A 23,012-nucleotide genomic window follows, 5' to 3' on the forward strand; every position below is an offset into this window, starting at 1 on the left:
CCCACGCTGGGACGATGTCTCCATGGCTTGCTCCAGCTGTGTCTAGCCACTGGTGCCCAGATACCAAGTTCCCCTATCCACAGATCTCGTATCACAGCTAGAGTTACTGGGATACTCCGGAGATTCAGAGGAGCTGGGATCTGTCCAGGTGAGGCCATCTCCTCCCTAGCTGGGGCAGCAGGAGCTGTGAGATCTCTCTGTGATATTTACACTGGGGTCACTACTCAAAGGCTGCGTGCACTGGGGAAAACAGACAAAAGGGTTTGGAAGGCTACGGAGCTGCCCCTGGCACATGCCCGATGGTTCTCCCCCTGGGGAGGGTTTTTGCACCTGTACAGCCTCCTGGGTCAGCTGGCCATGCGGGCTCCCAGCACCCCGACTTGGGCTGCAATGTTCCACAGACTGCGGGCAGCCCAGGGTCAGGGATGGTGAATCAGTTTGCCATGGCCCCTGCAGTCCTCACTGTGCTGCTGAGGGGCCATCAGCACTAGTGCAGGACTTGTGTGGTCTCCCCCGGGTCCCCTCCCACTTTGTGCCTTGGCTCCTTTGCCGTCTGCCTGACAGTCAGGGGCCAAGAAGCCTGGCCCGATGGCCGTGGATTAAACACTTTCAACAGGAAAACTCTGTCACAGTTGGCACGAGCCGACCTCTAATCCGGGGAAGTAGGAGACATCCCTGGAGGCAGGTTACCCTGAACTCCCCAGGCCTGGGAAGCAGCAGTGCTGGCCGCCAGTGGAGGCAGGATACTGGGCTGGATGGCCCTGGGCTCTGATCCAGCCCAGCCGGAACAGCTGTTGCAGAGACAATCCCACTCGTCCAGTCATGTGCCTTGCAGCCTCCCTGGAACACGGCTTCGCAGCGTGGCCTCTCGTGGCTGGCCTGCTCACTCAGATCACTGACGTGCATGGCATTCACTCCAGAGCGCCCAGCTCCTCAACGCTTCCGGAGGCTGTCTCCACACAGACGAGTGTTCATTAACATCCCCCACCCCCAGAGTACTGGCCCTCAGACTCTGGCTGGACTAGAACCAAAGCCGCTTGTAATGCTGCTGCTCACGCTCCTGGCTGCTTGCAAATAGCAACGCAAGAGTACGCCGCAGGGAGCCAGTGCACAATGGATCCTCTGCATGGACAGTAGGAAGTTATGGCTCGACGGGGTCCCAGGAGGGGAATTCTATGCAGACAGCTCAAAGTCCAGGAGCTGATGGTTCCCAACTAGTAACGTACCCACCCCATTGCTGGGACTTCCGGTGGGTCCTGGGCTCCCTCTGCCTCAGACAGGCCAGCCAGCGCCCGCGGTCTGCACCTCCCATTGCCTCGGACAGGCCAGCCGGCGCCCGCGTTCTGCACCTCCTATTCCCTAATGGAGGGCAGGCCCATCTGGACCTGGGGCAGCACCACTGCATCCTGCATGGGATGAGATGGGCTGCAGCTGGTCCAGCAGAGCTTAAACGGGTAACAGAGGAGCGCAGAAGTGAGGCGAGCCAGTCACCCGCAGACGCAGACCAAGAGCACAGCAAGCTCGGGTGAGCTGCTGCACATTTGCCTGAGTAGCAAATCCAGTTTAACCCTGGCCTTGCTGGAGTCTAAAGGCCAAGAGAGGAGTCACCCAGAAAGTATCTTGGAGCCACCATGCCAGGAAGCTGCAAACACCTCGGATTCCAAGGCCACATCCCAGCCTCCTGAGCAACCAGTGCTGCCTTTCCCCATCTCCCTCCGCAGCTCTCTGCTTCACTTAGGTATCTTTCTATGGAACGTACCTTTATATGCCATGTAGAGAACAGGCGGCCGTACAAAGTGGGAGTAGCTGTCGCTGTTCTGTTGCCTTGTACAATCCCTTCCTATAAAAGGGACCTAATAAAATAGAGACCGGTTGCAAAGCCAGAGGCTGGGCTGGGCTGTGGCTTCTTTTCATGCTTGTATACAAACGGTAGAAGTCTAAAAGCTAAGACGAGTGAACTTGCGTGCCCGGTATTTACTGAGGATATTGATGTAACAGGCGTCACAGGCACATGGTGGAACGACGACAGTCAATGGGATACGGTAATACCGGGCTGCAACAGTTAAAGAATGGCAGAACAGTACGTGCTGGGGAGGGGATGGTGCTGCATGTGAAAGGAAGCCAAAGTTGCAAAGAAACTCAGCCCTACCAGAATTAGAAACGAGATCGGAGAGTCCTTTTATACAACCGCGTATTTTACATCCCATACACACATTTGCCTATACACACACGTACACTTTAAACAGGGTCTGCGCTTGCAGCGAGCCAACGGGGACTTGCAGTAGCGCCGAGCGAGGCCCATGAGGATTCGGCTCTGGGCCCTCTCTCGGGCTCAGAGTGCGAGGGGAGCTGGCCTCTCTCCAGCCCAGCCCAGCCCAGCCTAGCCCTGCCCTGACGACTGGACCCCGTCCTCGCCTTCCGGCTTGGGGGGCTCCAGCTGGACATCATGGAGGTGCAGCGTGGGGGTGCTGGCGTCCTTGCCGACCCCTTGGCTGAGGTCGCCTGGGCCGCAGTCGGGGTGGTGCCGCTGGATGTGTTTGATGACCTGGAACTTCTGCTTGGCCTTGTAGCTGCAGTAGCGGCAGAAGAAGGGGTGCTCGTTGGTGTGGGTGAGGTAGTGGTGGCGCAGGCCGGCCGCCCAGCGGAAGCCGCGGTAGCAGACGTTGCAGACGTAAGGCTTCTCCTCGCTGTGCTTCTTCAGGTGGGTCTTGAGGAGGAAGCGGGTCTTGAAGGCCTTGCCGCACTGCTCGCAGATGAAGGAGCGGGCGTCGCGGTGCCGCGTCTCCTTGTGGATGCGCAGCGCGTCGGCCCGGTTGGTGCAGTACTCACACTCGTCGCACTGGTAGGGCTTGAGGCCTGCGGGAGGGGAAACGGAGCTGCTCAGGCTGGGGCAGGAGAGGGGCCGGAGACAGGCTGGCTCCCTGCCCGAGAAGGGAGCTCAGTCTCCAAGGTTCTTTCAACCCACTCCTGCGCTGGGAGGCTGTGGGAACGGGGGTGCCCAGCACTCTCCCCCATCACCAGCCCGCCCACGCATGGGGGGAGCGAGGGTGCTGGGCCCTTCTCTTCCCCTGCCAGCAACAAGCCCCACACTCCTGTTCCCAGCCAGAGGCCTGGGCTTGTGCCCCCACCCCACAGACTTGGACCCCTGCAGTCCAGGAAGTTAGGAGTCTGGTGCCCCCTGCTGCCAATTGCTCGCCACTGCGAGTTGTACTTAGAAAACTTGCAGGCCGCTCCTATGGAGGAGCCCCAGCTAAGTCTCCTGCCCTATCACTGACCCTGCCGCCTCCTCCAGGGAGCTGGCTGCCCGGGGCCTGCCCACAGCACCCCTCAGGCAGCAGGCGAACCCAGCATGCACCCCCCCACCCCGCGGGGAGTCATGTAGCCTGCCGCTTTAGACAGGCTGGACCCCCTGCAGGAAGGACGACACGACCTGGTCCGAGCCGGCGCAGAGCGACCTCCCCCACGAGGAGCCAGCGTCTGATGGGCTGCTCGCTGATTTCACGGGCGCCGTCAGCTGTTCAGAGGCACCGCTGGTGCTGAGTGGGAGAAGAGCCCCCTACTGGATCTGACCCAGCTCCCGCAGGGCTCAACGCTGGCGCCGGCCCAGCTGTGGGGGCTGCTGCTTCCCACCCCTCCCGGCACTCACCTGTGTGTTTGGTCATGTGATACTTCAGCTGATTCACCCATTTGCACTTGTAGCCGCATTCCGGACAAAGGTACTTCCTTTCCTCCTTATGGATTCGCATGTGGTACTGGAGAGAGAGAGAGCGCGGAGGTCACGGGACTCGGACACAACCCCACTGGCCAGCCCACCCTGGCTCGGCCCTGCCTTCTATAGCGAGGTCAAGGCAGTGTGGCTTACTGGCTAGAGCATTGGACCAGGCGGTGGGAGCCTTGGGTTCTATTCCTATCTCTGCCACTGATGACCATGGGGAAGTGCCTCAGTTTCCCCAGCTGTACCATGGGGGTCAGAATCCCGACCTCTTGGCTGTTAGATCTCCAGCTGACAGGCCTGAGGTAAGAGCTACGGCTTATTCACATCTGTGCTGTGCAATGCCCATGGGCTGGTTGTTTTCAGCGCCAGGCTCTGAGGTCCTCTGGGCACACTGCCCAGCCTATTTCCTACTTGGACTTTTGTCCAATGACGGGACCTGTTTGTTAGAGTAATGCTGAGCACCTGCACACCGTCAAAGCACTGGGCACCCACCAACGCTGACCAGGCCTTCATACTGCGGGGGGAAGGGGATGCAGTATAGCCACCCCCCATTGCACAGAGGGGGAAACTGAGGCCAAGAGACAAGGCAACGTGACTGAGGCGATGAGGGGAGTCCATGGCTGGGCCAGAATTAGAACTCGGGACTTCCCGAACCCAGCACTCGGCTCAGTTCTCTAGGCCGTGCATGTGGAATATCATCTCCCCGCCTTCCCGAGCCTGACCTGGGGAACTACCCGTCCTGCACAGGTAGTCCCTACTCTGTACACTGGGACTTGCCGGTCACAGGCTGGCCCTTGCATGGGGACACGATATTTCCTGCAGCCAGACACACCAGTCCCTGCTCGGATCTCACTGCCTGAGCACCGGGAAGTGTGTGTACCTCGTGAGCAGCTCATTTCTGGGCAGTTTAAGTCCCCCCACTGATGGGGCAGGGAAGGGCCTGACACTGCCCCAAGGGACTGTCCCAGCTAGGAGCTGGGCAGCCGCGGCCAGATGCTGCCCCAGGGGACACTCCCTGCTACCCTGTCCTCGGGAGTGGGCAGCAATGGGCCAGGCGCTGCCCTAGGGGAAGGTTCCCCCGCACCCCTGCAGGGGCCGGGCAGCAGCTGGCTGGGCACTGCCCCGGGGGAAGGTTTCCCCCTCACCTGCCTGAGGAGCCGGGCAGCAGCAGGCCAGGTGCTGCCCCAGGGGAAGTTTCCTCCCAAACCCCGCCCCCCCCCACAGGAGCCAGGGAGCAGCCGGCTGGGCCCTGCCCCAGGGGAAGGTTCCTCCCACCTGCAGGAACCAGGGAGCAGCCAGCCAGGCCCTGCCCCAGGGGAAGGTTCCTTCCCCCTCACAGGAGCCAGGGAGCAGCCAGCTGGACGCTGCCCCAGGGGAAGGTTCCTCCCCCCTGCAGGAGCTGGGGAGCAGCCAGCCAGGCGCTGCTCCAGTGGAAGGTTCCCCCCACACCCCGCAGGAGCTGGGGAGCAGCAGTCCGAGCCCGGCCCCAGGGGAAGGTTCCCTCCTCTCTCCCCCCGCAGGAGCCGGGCAGCAGCCGGCCGGGCACTCACCTTTAGGCGCGAGGGATCAGCACAGGCGTACTTGCACAGCTGACATTTGTACGGCTTCTCTCCGGTGTGGATCCGGATGTGCCACGTGATCTTCTGCTTGTTCTTGGTGGTGTAGTCGCAGTCGGCGCACTTATAGACACGGGTGCCCCCATGGCCCTTCACGTGGTGGTCAAAGACCAGCTGGTGGTGGCAGGCGAAGTCGCAGAAGGGGCACTTGAGCGGCCTGTCCTGCGGCGCGGCGGGCTCGTGGCTCTCCACGTAGTGACGCACCAGCTGCTGGCGCTCCTTGGCGGCAAAGCTGCAGTGGTCACAACGGTGGCTGAAGTGCAGAGTCTTGTGCTCCTCCAGCGCCTCCCGGCTGGTGAAGGTCTCCTTGCAGGTGCCACACTCCAGGTGGGGGTGCTGCTTCTGGGCGTGGCACTTGAGCGTGGCCTCGCTGTGGCACACGAAGCTGCAATGTGGGCAGAGGTGGGAGACTTTCTCCTCGTGCCGGCGCAGCACGTGCTGCTTGAGGGCCGTCTCGGAGCTGAAGCGAGCCTCGCAGCGCATGCAGGAGAACTGCAGCTCCCCCCGGTGGCAGCTGTTCACGTGGCGGGTGATGTCGTTCTGCAGGTAGCCGCTGTAGTCGCACAGGTGGCAGAAGTGTGTGGGTTTCTTCTCGTGGACCCGCAGCTTGTGGATGCGCAGCTTGGAGTTGGTGCCGAAGGTCTGGCTGCAGACGCTGCAGGCGATCCGGCCCACACCTGTGTGCAGCGACTCATGGGCCTCCAGCCGGTAGCGCCGCGTGGTGCTGAAATTGCAGTAGAGGCACTTGTGGGGCTTCACCCCCTCGTGCTTGATGTGGATGTGCTGGCGGAGGCAGCGGGCCTGCTTGCAGGTGAAGTCGCACTGCCGGCACTGCAGCGGGGGCCGCTTGCTGTGGTACTTGCGGTGCAGCCTGCGGTGCAGCCGCAGGGCGCTGGCCCCCTTGGAGGTGAAGGGGCACGCGGGGCAGTGGAACTCGTCCAGCTTGACGCAGCCTCGCTTCTTGTGCGTCTTCATGGCCCGCTCCTGGTGGCAGGTGAAGGGGCAGGTGGGGCAGGAGAAGCGCCGCCTCTTGCACCGGGCAGCTTTCCTGGCAGCCGTCACGCCCGCAGCCTTGCTGAGCTGGCTCTTCTCTTTGCCGGCTGGCCCGGTCTCTCGGGGCCCATCCGGAGCCGCTCCTTCCTCCAGCAGCCTGGCACGTGCGCTGCCTTCCTTTCCCGGAGCTCGGGAGGACTCCAGCTTGAGGTGCTTTTCCAACTGGTGGCTTTTCAGGGCCCGCCTGGACCGGAAGGCCTCTGAGCACAGGGAGCACCGGAACTGCGCCAGGCTCCGGCACCCGTCCTCCACGTGGGAGCTGATGGTGGAGACCCGGGAGCAGACGAAAGAGCAGGCATTGCAGTGGAGCTTTCCCTGCTCCAGCCGGTATTTCTCAGGCAGGGACGGACACTTGGCTTCCTCCACTTGGGCATGGTCTCCTGGCACAAGCGGTTCTGCCACCGTGGTCTCAGCCGCATCCTGATGTGCCTTGCTGGGGGCTGGGCTGCCCACCGACGGCGCCTCGGGGAAGGGCCTGCTCATGGAGGATGCTTTCACGGGCACCCGATGGAGCTCCCCGGGGGACTCGGGAGTGCTGCTCGCTTCCCCGTCCTCCGAGCCTCCTCTGCCATTCTCCACGCCTGCACTGCCAGGCTGCTCCTGAACGGCTGGCTTCAGAGGCTTGTTCTTTCTCAGGATCACGGGGCACTTCTTGAGGAGATGGGTGTTGAGCCCCCGCTGCTGCTTAAAGCTGGCGCCGCACTTCCGGCACACCAGCGGGGCTTTCCGGCTCTGGCAGCCAGCTTTGACGTGCAGGGCCATGGACCTCTCCTTCCGCGTGATGTAGGAGCACGCCTCGCACTTGAAGATCTGGCTCTCCGACTGAACCACCAGCATCTGCACCCTCCCTTCCAAGACTAGCGTTTCTGCTTGCTCCTTGTCCTGCTTCCGGAGAGCTTTCAGCACCAGCTCCGACTGGGGCCCCGCCTTGGCCTCGGCACACGGGGAGGCCGGGTCTCCAGGGGCAGGAAGATGGCCCTGCTCAGCTGGCTTTATGATGCTAAACCAGGCCTCTTGCATACTGGCCTCTCTAGTCTCTGGCACTGCGTTGGGATCGGAGGCCATGCTGGGCAGGTTGGAGCACTGCCCGTCACAGCGATCCTCAGGCCCCTGCTGAGTGTCCTTTTCATGGCTCTCTTCTGCATTCGCGGTACAGGCCAAGCTGCCAGTGCTGCCCTCCAGCCTCTCCTGCCCTTGGACCTCCGGCTCTTCCTCGAAGTCAGGGACGTCTTCAAGCCCATTGTCGTTCTCCTCCAGGACCAGCGCGTCCTGCGAGCTCAGAACATCATAGGCTGGGTCCTTGCAGCTCAGGGCATCTGCATTCCCTGGCTGGGCTGCCGGAGGCTCGCTGGCCCCGAGCCTCAGCACAGGGTCTGCAGAGACGTCCAGCGTCTCCAAGTGCAACGTGCAGCTTTCAACAGCGTCACCGGCATCATTCAGCATCCCCGAGTCCTCCGCCACTGCACAAGAGGCCTGCGCATGGGAATCTTCCAGGGGGCCCATGTCGGTGGAAGGACCCCTCTCTTCCCCTGCCATCTCAGCGCTGCCCCCCAGCTGCCCAGTGGCACGGTCAAAGAGGGGCACAACGAAAGCCTGCTGAGAAGCCTCTTGCTGGGGTTCCACAGCAGCAGGTTTGCTTTTCTGCCAGAGCTCCTTCCCGGACAGGGAGGAGTTGGAGTCAGACCTCAGAGCCACGCTGATGTCGTAGTTCAGCAGCACGTCTGCCGAGCTGATCTCCAGCTCCTTGCTGGCGTACTTCTCCAGCCAGTCCTTGTCTCCGGGCACGTAGCCATGGGCCTTGCGCTTGTGGAAGAAGAGGCTGGTGTTGCTGAAGGTGCAGTAGGAGCAGAGGGCGCAGCGGAACTCCTTCTGCTTGGTGTGCTTGCAGTTCTCGTGGTTGAGGAGGGCCTGCTTGTACTTGGTCTGGTAGCTGCAGTACTGGCACTGGAAGACGGGCATCTGGTAGTTCTGCGAGTGCTTCACCTGCACATGCTTCTGCAGCTCGTACTTGCGCTTGCAGGCAAAGCCGCACACCTCGCAGATCAGGCTCTTGCCCTGATGGCGCAGCTTGTGGCTGCTCAGCTGGTCTGCCCGGTGGCAGCGGTACGAACACTGGTTGCACTGATACCTGCCAGAGACATCAGACAGTCAGACAGCCTGAACACGGCAGGGAACAGCAGGACGCCTCTGCCAGAGTGAGGCTAGGGAGGGCACCCGCTCCAACTCCCCTCCCCAGGTGACAACAAGCAGAGGGTCATTCATTACGCTCTGGAGCCATCTCCTTGGAAGCGCAGGCACTTGGCACCTCTCAGGATCAGTCCAGCCTGGGGAATCCCAATTCCTTGGCACAGCCTCTGGGAATCCCCCCACTCCCAGTGGTCTCCGCTTCACTCTCACCAATCTGGAGGCTTTGTAGTGGGATCACCAAACCATCTGGGCGAGGGCTGTACTCTCTGCAGGGCCTATTACCACTGTCCTTCAGCAGGCCACAGAGACAGCTGCTACGCCATGTGACACACGTGGTCAGTGGCGAGCCCTCTGTGACGCTGGCAGGCTGGCTCCTACCAAGGTCCCCACGTCTCAACTGAACAGTGATAAACTCAGGGCTGGGACCAGGCTGGCTCCCCTGTGCATTAGTGCTGGTAAGGGAGGCCCTAGGGTTATAAGAACATGGCTAGTGTTTAGACTTTATTGAATGTTTGCGAGTGGCTGCCAGCATTCATCTCAGTTATAACAGCTGTGTGCCGTGCTGCGAGGTAATATCGGAGCGGTTGCATTGTGAGCCTCTGAGACCGTAAATCACCAGCCAGAAGAGAGACATTAACTAGTGTGAACTGCTGGTTTCCCACAGAAGGTTCATCCTTCCTAGCAGGAAAGGTCCTTCAACACTTGAGGGACTATTGCGGGGAATTAAAGAGAAGAAAAGACGTTTGCTGTTCTGCTCTCCTGTGTGTGAAGAGGAGTCATGCAGGCGGATTGCTCCCATCAGCTGAGTTTGCAGCTCAGATCACATGACAGGAGGGGGATAAAAACCCCACACAAAAGGAACTAGGGATCTCGATGCTGCTTGGATTCAGGGATGCAAGGTATCTAGGTATAAGCAAGAGATTCCCAGCTGCTTAGCCTGGCTTAGCCCTAGAGCACATATAATTTCTATTACTTTTTGAAACGTAAGATTGTTATTCATTTGTGTGTGTATGTTCACCTGCTTTAACTCTGTAAATAACTCTCTAATCTCCTTGTCCTCTATAATAAATCTGTACATAGTTTATTACAGGCCTGGCTACAAGCATTATCTTTAGTATGAGATCTAAGATGCAACTGACCGGGAAGTAACCTGAATACTGCTGTGATTTGAGCTGTGAGAGACCAGCTATCACAAGGGCAGGCTCACCTGGGTGGCGAGGGACTGTCTGTGACTCCACGGTTGGACTGTTACAGCGCCTGAGGAGTTCAGACTTGATAATTGGTTGGTGAAAGCTAAGCAGAGAACTCACAGCCAATTTGCCCTGCTTCCGATCAGAGCCCTGAGGTTGGTCCCCACACGCGGAGTTACTGCAGATGGCAGTTCTGGCAGCACATCCAGCCCCTGCAGGCCAGGAGGAGAATCTGGGACTGGGAAGAGTGCTCAGGCTCAGCGGGTGAGTATGCAGAACACTGGCCTCTAAGCCAACGGCAGCCAGGCTCGGCCCATCCCAGAGCCGCAATGGCCCAAAGTTCATCTCAAATTTGCAATAAACGGAACAGGCCACAGCTACCCTGGACCTGCCTCCCACAGTGCCTACAGACCTCAGCATGGGAAGCAGCCAGGCCTTGTGGATCAAGAGGGAGCATCAAATGCAGAGGCCTGCGTCTCCACAGGCTGCCTTTGGGACAGCTAGGCGACCAGCCCTGCCCTCTTTACGGGGCTTTGGCTTTGACAGGAGAGAGGAGCAGATTGGCTGTCGCCGGAAGGGGTGACCCGGAAGCACGTACCTGAGGTCTCCGGTGTGCTTCCTCATATGCACGTTCAAGTAGTGCTTCCACTTGGTGACATACCCGCACTCGGTGCACATGTAGTTCTTGTCGTTGGAATGGGTGAGCATGTGTTTGGACAGGTAGCTCACGTCCCGGCAGGTGAAGTCACAGAGCTCACACTTGTGAGGCTTTTCCCCTAGTAACAGGAGGGAAAGAATCCACTCACGTGGGGTGGAGAGAGGCTGTAAGTTCACATCCCTCTCCCCTCCATATCTCCTCACCGCTGCTGCCGATGGCCAGCGACCTACAGCAGGTGACGGGGCTCTGCCTGCCAGCCCCTCCCACTGGCCTTCTCCGAGGGAATGTGCAAGGCACCGGCTCCTCTCATTTGTGTGACCTGCTGTCGCCTTGGCTCCAGAAAGAACCAGCCCAAATCCCTTCACCTCTCTTCACACTCAGATCTGGCACCGTCCTCTGCTGCAGAGCTGCCAGGGCAATTACTCCCTCCCCACGGGATGAGGCCCGGAATGCCACGCTGCACTGCGGACAGGTCTGACAAGAGCCATATGCCTTGGTATTCTGCCCCTCTGGCAGTGCAATCTGCCAGCTTAAGGGATGTACCCAGGGATATAGAACAGGGAACCGAACCCAGGAATCCTGACTCCCACTCCCTCCTGCTCTAACCACTGGATCCCACGCCCCTCCCAGAGCTGGGGGTAGAACCCAGGAGTCCTGACTCCCACTCCCCCCTGCTCTAACCACTGGATCCCACGCCCCTCCCAGAGCTGGGGGTAGAACCCAGGAGTCCTGACTCCCACTCCCCCCTGCTCTAACCACTGGATCCCATGCCCCTCCCAGAGCTGGGGGTAGAACCCAGGAGTCCCGACTCCCATTCCCCCCTGCTCTAACCACTGGATCCCACGCCCCTCCCAGAGCTGGGGGTAGAACCCAGGAGTCCCGACTCCCATTCCCTACTGCTCTAACCACTGGATCCCACGCCCCTCCCAGAGCTGGGCATAGAACCCAGGAGTCCCGACTCCCATTCCCCCCTGCTCTAACCACTGGATCCCACGCCCCTCCCAGAGCTGGGGTAGAACCCAGGAGTCCTGACTCCCACTCCCCCCCTGCTCTAACCACTGGAACCCACGCCCCTCCCAGAGCTGGGGGTAGAACCCAGGAGTCCTGACTCTGTCCCATGCTCTAACCACTAGTTCACACTGTCGCCTGGTGGAGCGGCACAGCACAGCTGATCCACGCCCCCAGAAGAGCAGCGCACTGGGGAAGACAAGAGGTTCAGGCGACTCACCCGTGTGCAGCAGCATGTGGCGGATGAGCACTCTCTTGTGCGCCGTGGCGAAGCTGCACTCGGTGCACTTGTGGATCTTCTCGTTGGCGTGCATCTTCCCCACGTGGTCGTGGAACTCCACGGGGTTGAAGGTGGCATAGGGGCAGAAACCACACTGCAGCTGCTCACTGCCAGGGTGCCCTTGCTTCTTGTGCTTGCGGAAGATGTGCTTGTTGGAGCAGACGAAGTCGCACTGCTGGCAGTGGAAGGCGTAGTGGGTTTTGCGGTGAGCTTCCATGGCCTCGGCCGTGCCAAAGAGCAGGGAGCAGGCATGGTACTTGCACTCCACCGCTCTGATGCCGTGGGCCTCCCTGAGGTGGCGGACGAACTCCTTGCGGTCTTCGCTGCAGTAGCCGCAGTCGTCCCGGAAGCAGCTCAGCCTCTTGGGCTCGGCCTTGTGGGTCTTCAGGTGCTCCTTGAGCGCCTGGCTGAGCCGGAAGGTCTCCTGGCAGACGGGGCAGGCGTAGACGTCGGAGTAGAAGTTGGAGATGTCCTCGTGCATGCTGGCCATGTGGCGGTTGAGGGCGTTTTTCTCCACCGAGCTGTAGTGGCACAGCGGGCAGCGGTGAGCTTTCTCCCCCGTCTCTCGCATCATGTGGATTTTCAGTTTGCTTTTGCTGGTGAAGTACTTCCGGCAGTTGGGGCACTGCAGGCTGGGCTCTGGGAAGTGCAGGTGCAGGTGCTCCACCAGGTGCGTCCGCTTCTTGAAGCACCGTTTGCACTCCGGGCACATGTGGGTTTTGAAGAGGTATTCGGAGCCCTCCGCCACGTCCCCTGCAAAGGAAACCATCCCCGGTCAGCCCGGAGCCGCCACGCAACGGGGCATGGAGAGCTGCCAGCTCAGACCCAGCAGGGATGGGAGTAACTCGCCCTACTGGGCGGGAACTGCAGAGCGAAGCTGCAGGAAGAGACTCTCTCCTGCAGAGGTCCCTGAGGATGGGAGACTCCAGGCGGAAAGCCCAGGAGTCATGGCTGGCTGGAAGTGCAGCCTGCGGTCATCTGGACAATAAATGGAACCCAGAACCGAAGACTCATTTGGGGTGGCTGATCATTCCTGGAGAGGAAGCCAGCCTCACTCAGGAATGTCAACAGCAAACCCTGCACTCGGAGCCAGCCGCTGCCTGCGGACACCTGCATCATTGGCTGTGTGGATGTCAGCCCCCAAGCGACGTCCACTCCCCGTCACACACGCTCACTAACTCTGCCTATGCTGACGTGCCGCTAGAAGCCACGTCTGGAGCAAGAGGGGACCAGCCAACCCACTGCACCTACCACACCTGAATTGAGATGCAGCAGTCTAGCATTCAAGCGTTTGGGTGTTGGACCTATGCTAACGTCTGTGGGCTCAGGCCACATCAGGCAGCCAGAAAGGGGAGCTAGTACCAGGTGTCACTCACTGCGTTTCTTTTTGCTAGGTAGGGATCAAATGAAGGTTTGTGTGAAAACCAACACTACGAATCTCCAGGTGTGCTTAGATTCCCAGAGTTAAGGCCAGAAGGGGCCATTAGATCATCTAATCTGAGTCCTGTTTATCACAGGCCGTTACCCCTCTGCAGAGCCCAGTAACTCATGTTTGGCTAAAGCATCTTCCAGAAAGGCAGCCAGGCTGCTCTAAAGCCACCAAAAGCTGGCAAATCCCCCACTCCTTAGGGGAGTTTGTTCTAGGGGTTAATCGCCCTCACTGCTAACAATTTGTACCTAATTTCTCATTGGAATTTGTCTGGCTCTCACGGCCATCCCCTGAACAGAGCCATGGCTCCACAGACATGCCACTTGCAGGCACCATCCTAAACAGACTTTGATTTCACTTTCAGAACCGTAACAGCTCCTGGGGCTGGATTCGCTGGAGAGCCAACACGCTCTGCCCCATAGCCCACAGGGCTCACTTCTCTGCAGAGAGAATCCAGGACAGCCACTGGGCTTGTAATGGCCCTGCTTGGGGGCCATCACATCTTCCAGCAGATGGCACAGCAGGAATCCCTAGCTCCGCTGGGATTTCTGCATTGGCCTGGCCCAGCTCACCCTCTGCACCCGGCCGCGCAAAGGTACAGTCCCCTCTTTTTGGGCACAGGGCTGGTCAGCCTAGAGCAGACCACTTGGCCCACCAAACCCAGGATCTTGCCTACTGCAGAAGCTAGTGGCCAATACTTCATAGCAAAGTGAAGCCCTGCGCAGTGCAGTTCACCAGGGAAACTCTTCCTGACCGCATGCATTTGGCTTGATGGTTACATTTGCTAAAATAGGGACAAAGTATTATTGCTAACAAAAATATCCAGCGCCTCTTCGCAAAGCAGGCACTCCAGTGTGTCCTCAGAGGCACGCTGACTGGGTACGGCGTAAAGCGACCGTTCACTGTGAACTATTTGATATTAGTGCCATTGTGATCTTTGTTCCCAATATGGAGCAGCATAAAAGGATGGACCAATGAGTTCCCTTCATGCCCTTGGAAATCCCCCAAACATCCAGCTCTTCTGCTTTCCTAGATAATCAACCCACAATCTCATGTCCTCTGCCCGACGCACCCACGCTGCCCATTGCTGTGCCTTTGTCACCCAGCTCTGGGGTGTGCCAGTTAGTGAAAAGTTTGACTGCCAGCTCCCGGAGCAGTCGCATTGCTCATGTGTGAATGAGGTACTCTACCTTTGAACTGCTGGGCCCGAGGTGCCTTGGCTTTCTTAGAAATCAATTTCTCATCTCCTTTGGCTTCTGCCTCATAGACGCTGTCCTCCTCCAGCGATTCATCACCTGTGCTCTCAGAGTCTTCTTCCTCTGCCGACAATCTCTGACCCTCGTCAGATGCTTCCCTGGTGCCACCAGACTCGCCGTGGACAGCCACCTGCTCTGCTGCATCCCAGCTGGTCTGATCTAGGGAATTCTCTGCCTCCTCTACCATCTCCCCAGAAGCTTCAAAAGGAAAAGGAAAGAGTTAATCTGTTAAACTCCCTGAAGGGAGGTTCCAAACAGGGTGGATCTAGACTGTTCTCAGTGGTGGCAGATAACAGAACAAGGAACAATAGTCTCAAGTTGCAGTGGGAGAGGTTTAGGTTGGATATTAGGAAAAACTTTTTCACTCAGAGGGTGGTGAAGCACTGGAATGGGTTCCCTAGGGAGGTGGTGGAATCTCCTTCCTTAGAGGTTTTTAAGGTCAGGCTTGACAAAGCCCTGGCTGGGATGATTTAATTGGGGTTGGTCCTGCTTTGAGCAGGGGGTTGGACTAGATACCTCCTGAGGTCTCTTCCAACCCTAATCTTCTATGATTCTTTGGAGCCAGACAAATCCATGATCCAACCCCTCTGGTGGAGATGCCGATGACCCAAACCAAGGACCTCAGCAGGAGCCTAAGGACCACACTTAGTTAGCATGGAACAGAGCTGAGTGCAGCCATCCTCATCTTTAATATGGGCCTTCGGCTAAAACCACAGGTGCCAGGATGCAGTACAGCCGGGCTGCTTGGATCAGATGGAGCACTGCATGCTGGGACTTGTAGTCTCCAGGCATAGCTCATTTGGCTGAGAGCAATGGATGGACCATCCATTGTATCCTAGTAGAGAGCAGCTGAGAATTTTGGTTCTTCAGGGGTTTATTCCTGCTTTCCAGGGACGATCTGGATTTCTTTTCTCCCACGCTGCAGTTCCAGTCGCAGCACCTTAGCCATAAAGCTTCCCTTCAGGTCGGCTGCATGAACTCTGCAACACCCCCAGCCAGCTGCACCCAAGGGTAAGCACCAGAGCCCAGGAAGGACCTGCTCTTTCAAGGCTCAGTGCTCAAGGATCAAGCAGCCCCTGCTGAAACTTGACCCTGGCGTCTTCCCCTCCCCTATCAGCACCTTCTGGGGTGCCGGGTTTCTCTCGCATTAATGAGGACCCCATGCAGCTGGCCACTGGACTGACCCAAACAGGACAGGGAGGGACCACGCAACACTTGGCCCTGATGCTGCACCTCCCATCGGAGGGATCTCACCCGCTTTGTGGACGCTGAGTCCCCGCTCCTGGGTGGTGGGTCAGGAGCATCAGCCCCGTTTTACAGTGGAGGACACTGAAGCACAAAGGGGAAGCAACTTGTTCAGAGTCGCAATGAGTCAGTCTCAGAGCTGGGGGAAGACAGGACTTTTCCCTCTCTCCTACCCCAGCCACTGAGCAACACTGCTGACCTACCCATCTGTGTCTGGGGAGAGGAGCCGCTTTTCAGCGACTAACAGCACAGGAGGGGCATCTGTCGCCTACACCCGGGTCACTGGGAAGTCATTATACACCCCCGACTCCCTGTGTTCAGACGGCTCCACCCAGCAGGACAGCTTCGCTCACCAGCGACCGCTTACCCCACTGCCATTTCACCACTGCGGGAAGTAGCCAGATGGCCTCAGCCAGGTGCTACGGGGCAGGCATCTCCACCCCACCTGGCAGTGAGGGGCTCCCCTTGTTGGTATGCTAAGCTCCCCTGGCAGCCCTAGGGCTGAGGCACCTGGGTCGGGGCAAGGAGGGGCACTTGCCCTGTTGCCAGCCACTGTGTCTGTCCTGTAGACAGAGAGCTCTCAGTCTGCCCCATCCCCCCCGTTCCCTTGGCTCAGCAGGTACCGCAGCGCAGACGCAGGGGCTTGCTGGGGACCTGCCCAGCCATGGCACTGAAGTCGCACTTGCAGGTCGCCTCCATCTTCCCCGTCTCGGCGGGGGGCTCGCTGTTCTCCGGTGAATGGCCCTGTGTGTGCTGCTTGAAGAGCTTGGCGTTGGAGCTGACGAAGTCACAGCGGCCGCAGTGGAAGGGGAAGTGACTCCTGTGATGCAGCTTCATGTCCTGGCAGCTCCGGAACAAGAGCGGGCAGGTGCGGTAGGTGCAGGAGACTGGGGACACCTTGTGGGCGCGCCGCAGGTGCCCACGCAGCTGCTTGCTGTCCACTGGGGTGAAGTGGCAGCCCTTTTCAGGGCAGGTCAAGGCCCCCAGGGTGCTGCGATGGGTCTTAAAATGCTCCTTGAGCTCACTGGGCAGCACAAACTCCCCCCTGCAAACAGGGCACAGCAGTCGCTCAGCAGTGGAGCCAAGGTCTCCTGGCGAGCTCTGCGCCAGCTCCTGGCAGACAGCTGGTTCTCCTCTGCATTCGCTGGGCAGGGCCGGCAGCTCCCCCGGAAGCTGGGGGAGACCAGGAAGCTCCAGGTGCTCGGGGGCTGCTAACGTGATGCACTGGTGCTGGGTCAGCAGGCTGGGGTCAGAGAAGCTCTGGCCACACCTCTGGCAGAAATACAGCTCAACCACTTTGACCAAGACCTCTGTGGGAGGGGAGAGAGAGAGAGCGCGTGTCAGACAGCTGCAATCGAGATCTGGAGCCTTTCGCCTGGAGGTCACCAGTTCAAACGCAGCTCAGGTCAAGGGCAGCAAGTATAGTCCCTCTCTCCTAGGTATGTTACAGGAGACAGGAAGTGTGTGTGTGTGATGGGGGGCCCTTCGGGCTAGTTCCTGGTGAAACGGCAGGCACATCACACAGGCCATCGCTACAGTGAGGGGTGCTAGAGAGAACCGAGGGGAGAAAGGATCGAGACCAGAACCAGGCGGACCATTTGTTGGAAGTTCAGCAGATAAGCCAAGGGTTCAACGGGCTCTGGAGACTGAACTCCAAGGCAGGGGTGGGGCGGCAGGGGAGGAAGCACACATTGCTGATGCCCCAGGCTGCACCTGTTAAGGTCCAGCCCACTGAACGGATTCACAATGACACCATTGACTAAGCTCACAAGGTGCCAGTGCCAGGGCCTCTAACAGGCGGCGCTTAGAGTCTAGGCCACCCACGGTGCTGGGCAGGGCTGGAGAGGGCCTGTCTGGTCACTGCACATTGCTCAGCACTTGCAGCGAATGGTGGCGATGGGTGTCATGGGGACACACATCCACACAACTGGCCCCGCGAGACTGGCTGGAGCGTCCTGTCTGAGACTCCACAGAGAAGGGACTAAAGAATGAGCCCTGGCCTCCCTGACACATGGGCAGGTGGCATGGCAGGGGGACGACCCCTCGGGAGGATCTTTGATTCTCGTCTAGCGCTGCCCCCTCAATGTGTGCCATACCTGTGGCATTGCCTGGACCGCTCAGAGACACGTTGCCTGCCACAGCCTCTACAAATATTTCCACCTCAGCTGCTTCTGCATGAGCTCCGTCCCCCGCCACGGACGCATCCGTCAGCAACAAACTCTGTCCCACAGTCAGCGGGGACGTCCCTGCCACGCAGTCACTGGAGGTCCCCCGGCTTCCTCCGGTTCCTGCCTCTCCCGAGGTGGGCAACAACAGCCCTGGGCACAGGGCATCCATCTCTCCTCCAGCGGGCTCTGCAGCCGCCACTTCTGCACTCATTGGCTTTCCCTCACCAACCTGCACTGGGCTGCGGAGGAGTAAATCTCCTTCTGAAAAGATACAGACAAGGTGACACAGCCGACCCGCTGCACTGAACAGGCTTGAGAGCACAAGACTCCAGAGATGCCTCCTTTTAAGGTGTCGCAGGTTGGATACCCAATATCAAGGTGCTCGAAATACCAATCTCTTTTTAAAAGCTTGGCTAAAGTTCGTATCCATCATTAATAACGTATATTTTTTAATTGTAACAATAACCACTACTAGCCCAAAGGACTCTGAAGCATTTTGCAGACCTACAGGCTGATGCACAAGGCAAACACTCGACTCACTTCACCTAACAGTGAAGTACAGCTGCCTCTGCAGCGGCGTGATGCAGCTATTTAACAGCTCACAGCGACATTATGCAGTGGTGTAAGCCAGGATGTGATGAATTCTGGGTGCAGCTGAAATGCCGCGGGAATTGTAGAGATACATGAGTGAAACTGGACGACTAAGTCACCTACTTGTTTGTTTCCCTTATGCATCATGAATGAGCTGCTCTCTGATGAAGAAGGATGGAATGAATGCAAGGAAGGAGCAGTTGTAAGGACACTAGAATTACCAGACCAGGACACAGGACAAACATCTTGGCTCTTCCGAGAAGTGCCTAGGTGTCCTTTAGAGATCGCAGATAGTCAGAACTCTGTTTTACATCTCAGCCGAGAGTCAGCCCCAGCCCCTTTCCGGGGGACTGGAGTTGGGGCCAATTCAGAGCAAGAGCCCTCACTGAATCACAACCAGCTCCCACAACTCCTAGGGCTCCTCTACCATCCTCTGCCTTAAGCTGCTTTGTCTGGGGGGATCAGATGGGTTCACTGCAAGACTGAAACGTCCAACTCAATTTCAAATGAGTGACTATGCTGGTCACTCATTTTGGGACAGGGACTAGACAGGTCAGTTTCACCTGCCGATTTCGTGCTCCTCCATCATTCTGTCTGTGTGCATCTGTTGTCTCTTGTCTTATGCTTGGACAGTCACCTCTTTGGACAGGGACGGTCTTTTATTCCGTGTACATGCAGCGCCTAGCACCATGCGGGCCATAACTGGAGCTCCTAGGCGCTGCCACGATATAAACAGCCAAGGGATGAGGTATGAGCACAGAACTGTAGCAGGATTAGAGATGGAAAAGGCTTCCTCAGCCACCGGCTCCACTGCCCCTTGGCCAAGCTCCTCTAGTCTTCAGGATTTTGGCCAGTCCAGCTGTAATGCCCCATGCTATGGCGCAAAGCGCTGATCTGTGCTGTCGAAAGCTACACCCGCCCCAAGGCCCTCTCTTATTCCCTCTCAGTCCCTCCTGTTCTCTGCCTGGGGCACAGAACAGCCGAGTCCCCTGGGGGCTGGAATAATTTGGTCTCATTTCAGTTGCAGGGTTTGTGTGTGCAATGTGTGATATACTGGAGGTCAGGCTATAAGATCCCTTCTGGCCTTAATCGCTCTGACCTCCGTCAGGTTCTCTCTCATACTCAGATCTTATTACACAGAAGCCAGGTCTGTGACACTGTATGGGTTTTATCCTGCCACTCGTCACTGTAGTTTCTGGGCAGCTTCCACATAAAATCAGGAGCAATAGAGAAGTCCTCAGTGAATTTCATGGGGTCTCTGGTGCATCTCCCTCTGCTTGGTGTAGATTTGGGGGTTTTAAGATTTTATTCATTTCCTCTTTCACTACTGTTGTTGGCAGGGGTATATTGGGTAGAAGGGGGTGTCAGGGTTGGGGGTGCCATGATGGGATGGCTTTTTGGTAGCAATGCTCAGCCTTCTAAGCCCCCTTTCCCAGCCCCAGCCAAACAACCTTGCTGGGAGCCAGGCAAGTTGTGACGAAGTGGGTCTGTTCTTAATGTTTCCTCTGAATACTGTAGGAGTGCCTCAGTTTCCCCTACGCATTTCTTAAGTCTCTAGGTGGTGGGATAAAGGCCAGTGAGCATAAATGGCCAACACTCTGTCTCCTGGCAACTAATGCCCAGGGCCCTTCCCCCCGCAAGGGGATGGCTAAAGGTGTTGGTGTTGGAGAACAAAGAGATCAGGTGACTTCCTGGCCCGGGAAAGAGACAAAGGCCAGAGAGGAGGGGTTGGAGAGTTTCAGTTTGGAGCTGGCTGGGGACAGGGAGTGAGTGCAGACGAGTTGTCCGGCTTGCTGCCCCTGCCCCCCACCACTGCATCCAGCTGAGGGGTCCTGTTCTCTGTACCTACAAGCTCTGTTTTAGACTGTGTTCCTGTCATCGAATAAACCTCTGTGTTACTGGCTGGCTGAGTCTCACATCTGACTGCGAAGTGGGGGTGCAGGACCCTCTGGCTGCCCCAGGACCCCACCTGGGTGGACTCACTGTGGGAAGCGCACGGAGGGGCACAGGATGCTGAATGCTCCAAGGTCGGACCCAGGAAGGTGAAGCCGTGTGAGCTGCTTGCCCTGAAGACAGTCTGCTCACAGAGAGGAGACTTCACCAGAGTCCTGACTGGCTTTGTAGGGGGCAGTTCCAGAGCATCGCCCGGGGACTCCATGACACAAGTCTAGACCAGTTCTCAGTACTGCTCTTCTGCTAGTCGAAAGGATTAGCCTAACCCTGGTGCCTGCATTGCACAGGTGGGCTTAGCAATGGCATGACTCTCACCAAGTCACTCTCCTCAATAACCTCGCCAGTGGCACCGGATGTACCAAGCAGCAGGGCCTGCTGCTCCCAGGAGCTGTCTGTCAGCTGGGTTCCCAGTCCCATAGATAATGAGGCTGTTTCCAGCGAATTGGTGGCCTCTGAACCCGCATCTCTCACTCCGAACCTAAGTTCAGTGGCAATAAATGTCCCGATCACATCCCAAGACACGTCTACACGGATGTAAAAATCACACAATGAACACTTATGCAATGGACAAATTCCCTTTGGTCAATTCCATTCTACCTTCTTCAATTCCCTCCTGGATACAGGATTCTTCTTCTTCAGTGCCTGTTCTAAACAGTTACATGATGTTGCTGTGTGCTATTAAACCGTCACTGCATCCCATGCCAGAGGGGGCTGCATTTCCATGGTGGATGGTCAGATACACATCAGCCTTACAAAATTCTAATCACCTGTATAACTTCATATATATTTTTAGCAGGTGTGTAAGATATTATTTGGTTTTTCATGATCAGCTTTGTGGCAAAGGACACGTGGGGGATTTTGCAAGGCTGATTATACACTTGCACACATATATATGGAAAGCACCTTGAGAACCCAGGAAAAGGCAAGTCTTAGTAGCCGTTTCCAGAGTGCTCTGGGAGAGAGCAATTCCCTGGTTTAAAACACTTCCTGGGTTTGAATTTCACACCAACTGGGCTCCTGCCACAGACATTTGAGGGAACCGGCCCCACACCACCACTCACCTGGGTCTTGGGCCCCATCTCCTATGCTCACCCCTCCCCTCGCAGAACTCCAGCCCCCAGCCCATCTGGGAGCCCCATAAACCCACCTGCCCCCACCTGGGGGGAAGGTGCTTAAACTCCTCCTGACCCTCCCCGTTGGGATCCTTCCCACTCACCTGCTGCACCGTGAACACCCCCTTCGACTTGGGACTGCGGCTCTGTAACTGAGCCTGCCTCTGGGCTGGGCCTGGAACCCTCCCATCCCCCTCCCTGGGGAACCTCTCCCCCAGAGAACCCTCCCCCCCTTCCCCCTCCCTGGGGAACCCTCTCATCCCCCTCCCTGGGGAACCCCTCCCCCAGAGAACCCTTCCCCCCCTTCCCCCTCCCTGGGGAACCCTCTCATCCCCCTCCCTGGGGAACCCCTCCCCCAGAGAACCCTTCCTCCCCTTCCCCCTCCCTGGGGAACCCTCCCATCCCCCTCCCTGGGGAACCCCTCCCCCAGAGAACCCTTCCTCCCCTTCCCCCTCCCTGGGGAACCCTCCCATCCCCCTCCCTGGGGAACCCCTTCCCCAGAGAACCCTTCCTCCCCTTCCCCCTCCCTGGGGAACCATCCCATCCCCCTCCCTGGGGAACCCCTCCCCCAGAGAACCCTTCCCCCCCCTTCCCCCTCCCTGGGGAACCCTCCCATCCCCCTCCCTGGGGAACCCTTCCCCCCCCTTCCCCCTCCCTGGGGATCCCCCCTTCCCCCTCCCTGGGGAACCCCTCCCCCAGAGAACCCTTCCCCCCCTTCCCCCTCCCTGGGGAACCCTCCCATCCCCCTCCCTGGGGAACCCCTCCCCCAGAGAACCCTTCCTCCCCTTCCCCCTCCCTGGGGAACCCTCTCATCCCCCTCCCTGGGGAACCCCTCCCCCAGAGAACCCTTCCCCCCCCTTCCCCCTCCCTGGGGAACCCCTCCCATCCCCCTCCCTGGGGAACCCCTCCCCCAGAGAACCCTTCCCCCTCCCTGGGGAACCCTCCCATCCCCCTCCCTGGGGAACCCCTCCCCCAGAGAACCCTTCCCGCCCTTCCCCCTCCCTGGGGAACCCCTCCCCCAGAGAACCCTTCCTCCCCTTCCCCCTCCCTGGGGAACCCCTCCCCCAGAGAACCCTTCCTCCCCTTCCCCTTCCCCCTCCCTGGGGAACCCTCCCATCCCCCTCCCTGGGGAACCCCTCCCCCAGAGAACCCTTCCTCCCCTTCCCCTTCCCCCTCCCTGGGGAACCCTCCCATCCCCCTCCCTGGGGAACCCCTCCCCCAGAGAACCCTCCCCCCCCTTCCCCCTCCCTGGGACCCTCCCCCCCAGAGAGCCTTTCCCCCCCTCCCTGGGGAACCCTTCTCCTGGGACCCTCCCTCGTCCCCCGGGACCCTCCTCTCTGAGGGCCCCTCCCCCCGGCCCCTCCCCGCCCGCGGGCCGCAGCGCCCCGGCCCCCCCTCACCTGAGGGGCTCGGCTCGCGCTGCCCCCGGAGCGGCCCCTCTCTATGGTGCCTCCGGCCAGGAGCGGCCCCATCCGGCCCTTCTCTCCTGCGGCCGCCGCCTCTATGGTGCCTGCGGCCGGGCCGGGGCAGGAACCATAGAGACTAGGGATG

At 58.8% G+C, this 23,012-nt stretch overlaps 1 protein-coding gene across 1 annotated transcript; it reads right to left on the minus strand.

Annotated features, from left to right (window-relative positions):
* Window positions 1-2,154: 2,154 nt before the first annotated feature.
* ZNF142 (zinc finger protein 142) lies at window positions 2,155-22,976 on the minus strand. Its single transcript, XM_030580668.1, has 9 exons — window positions 22,862-22,976; window positions 17,734-18,066; window positions 16,261-16,947; window positions 14,327-14,590; window positions 11,648-12,460; window positions 10,360-10,537; window positions 5,266-8,512; window positions 3,647-3,752; window positions 2,155-2,856 (listed from the first exon to the last, which is right to left on the minus strand). The coding sequence occupies exons 2-9, from the start codon at window positions 18,014-18,016 to the stop codon at window positions 2,381-2,383; spliced, it is 6,054 nt and encodes a 2,017-aa protein (XP_030436528.1). The 5' UTR covers window positions 18,017-18,066; window positions 22,862-22,976; the 3' UTR covers window positions 2,155-2,380.
* Between the last annotated feature and the right edge of the window lie 36 nt (window positions 22,977-23,012).

Source organism: Gopherus evgoodei, chromosome 11 (assembly GCF_007399415.2).
Source record: "Gopherus evgoodei ecotype Sinaloan lineage chromosome 11, rGopEvg1_v1.p, whole genome shotgun sequence".
Lineage (NCBI taxonomy): Eukaryota > Metazoa > Chordata > Testudines > Testudinidae > Gopherus > Gopherus evgoodei.

What these genes read in the sequence shown, in the direction of transcription:
- ZNF142 (XM_030580668.1), bottom strand. Translation starts at nt 18,016, where the DNA reads ATGAGTGCAGAAGTGGCGGCTGCAGAGCCCGCTGGAGGAGAGATGGAT. An exon ending in AAGCACACCGGAGACCTCAG is followed by an intron (nt 8,513 to 10,359) that starts GTACGTGCTTCC and finishes TGTCTCTGGCAG; the next exon opens with GTATCAGTGCAACCAGTGTT. An exon ending in TCACATGACCAAACACACAG is followed by an intron (nt 2,857 to 3,646) that starts GTGAGTGCCGGG and finishes CCCCTCCCGCAG; the next exon opens with GCCTCAAGCCCTACCAGTGC.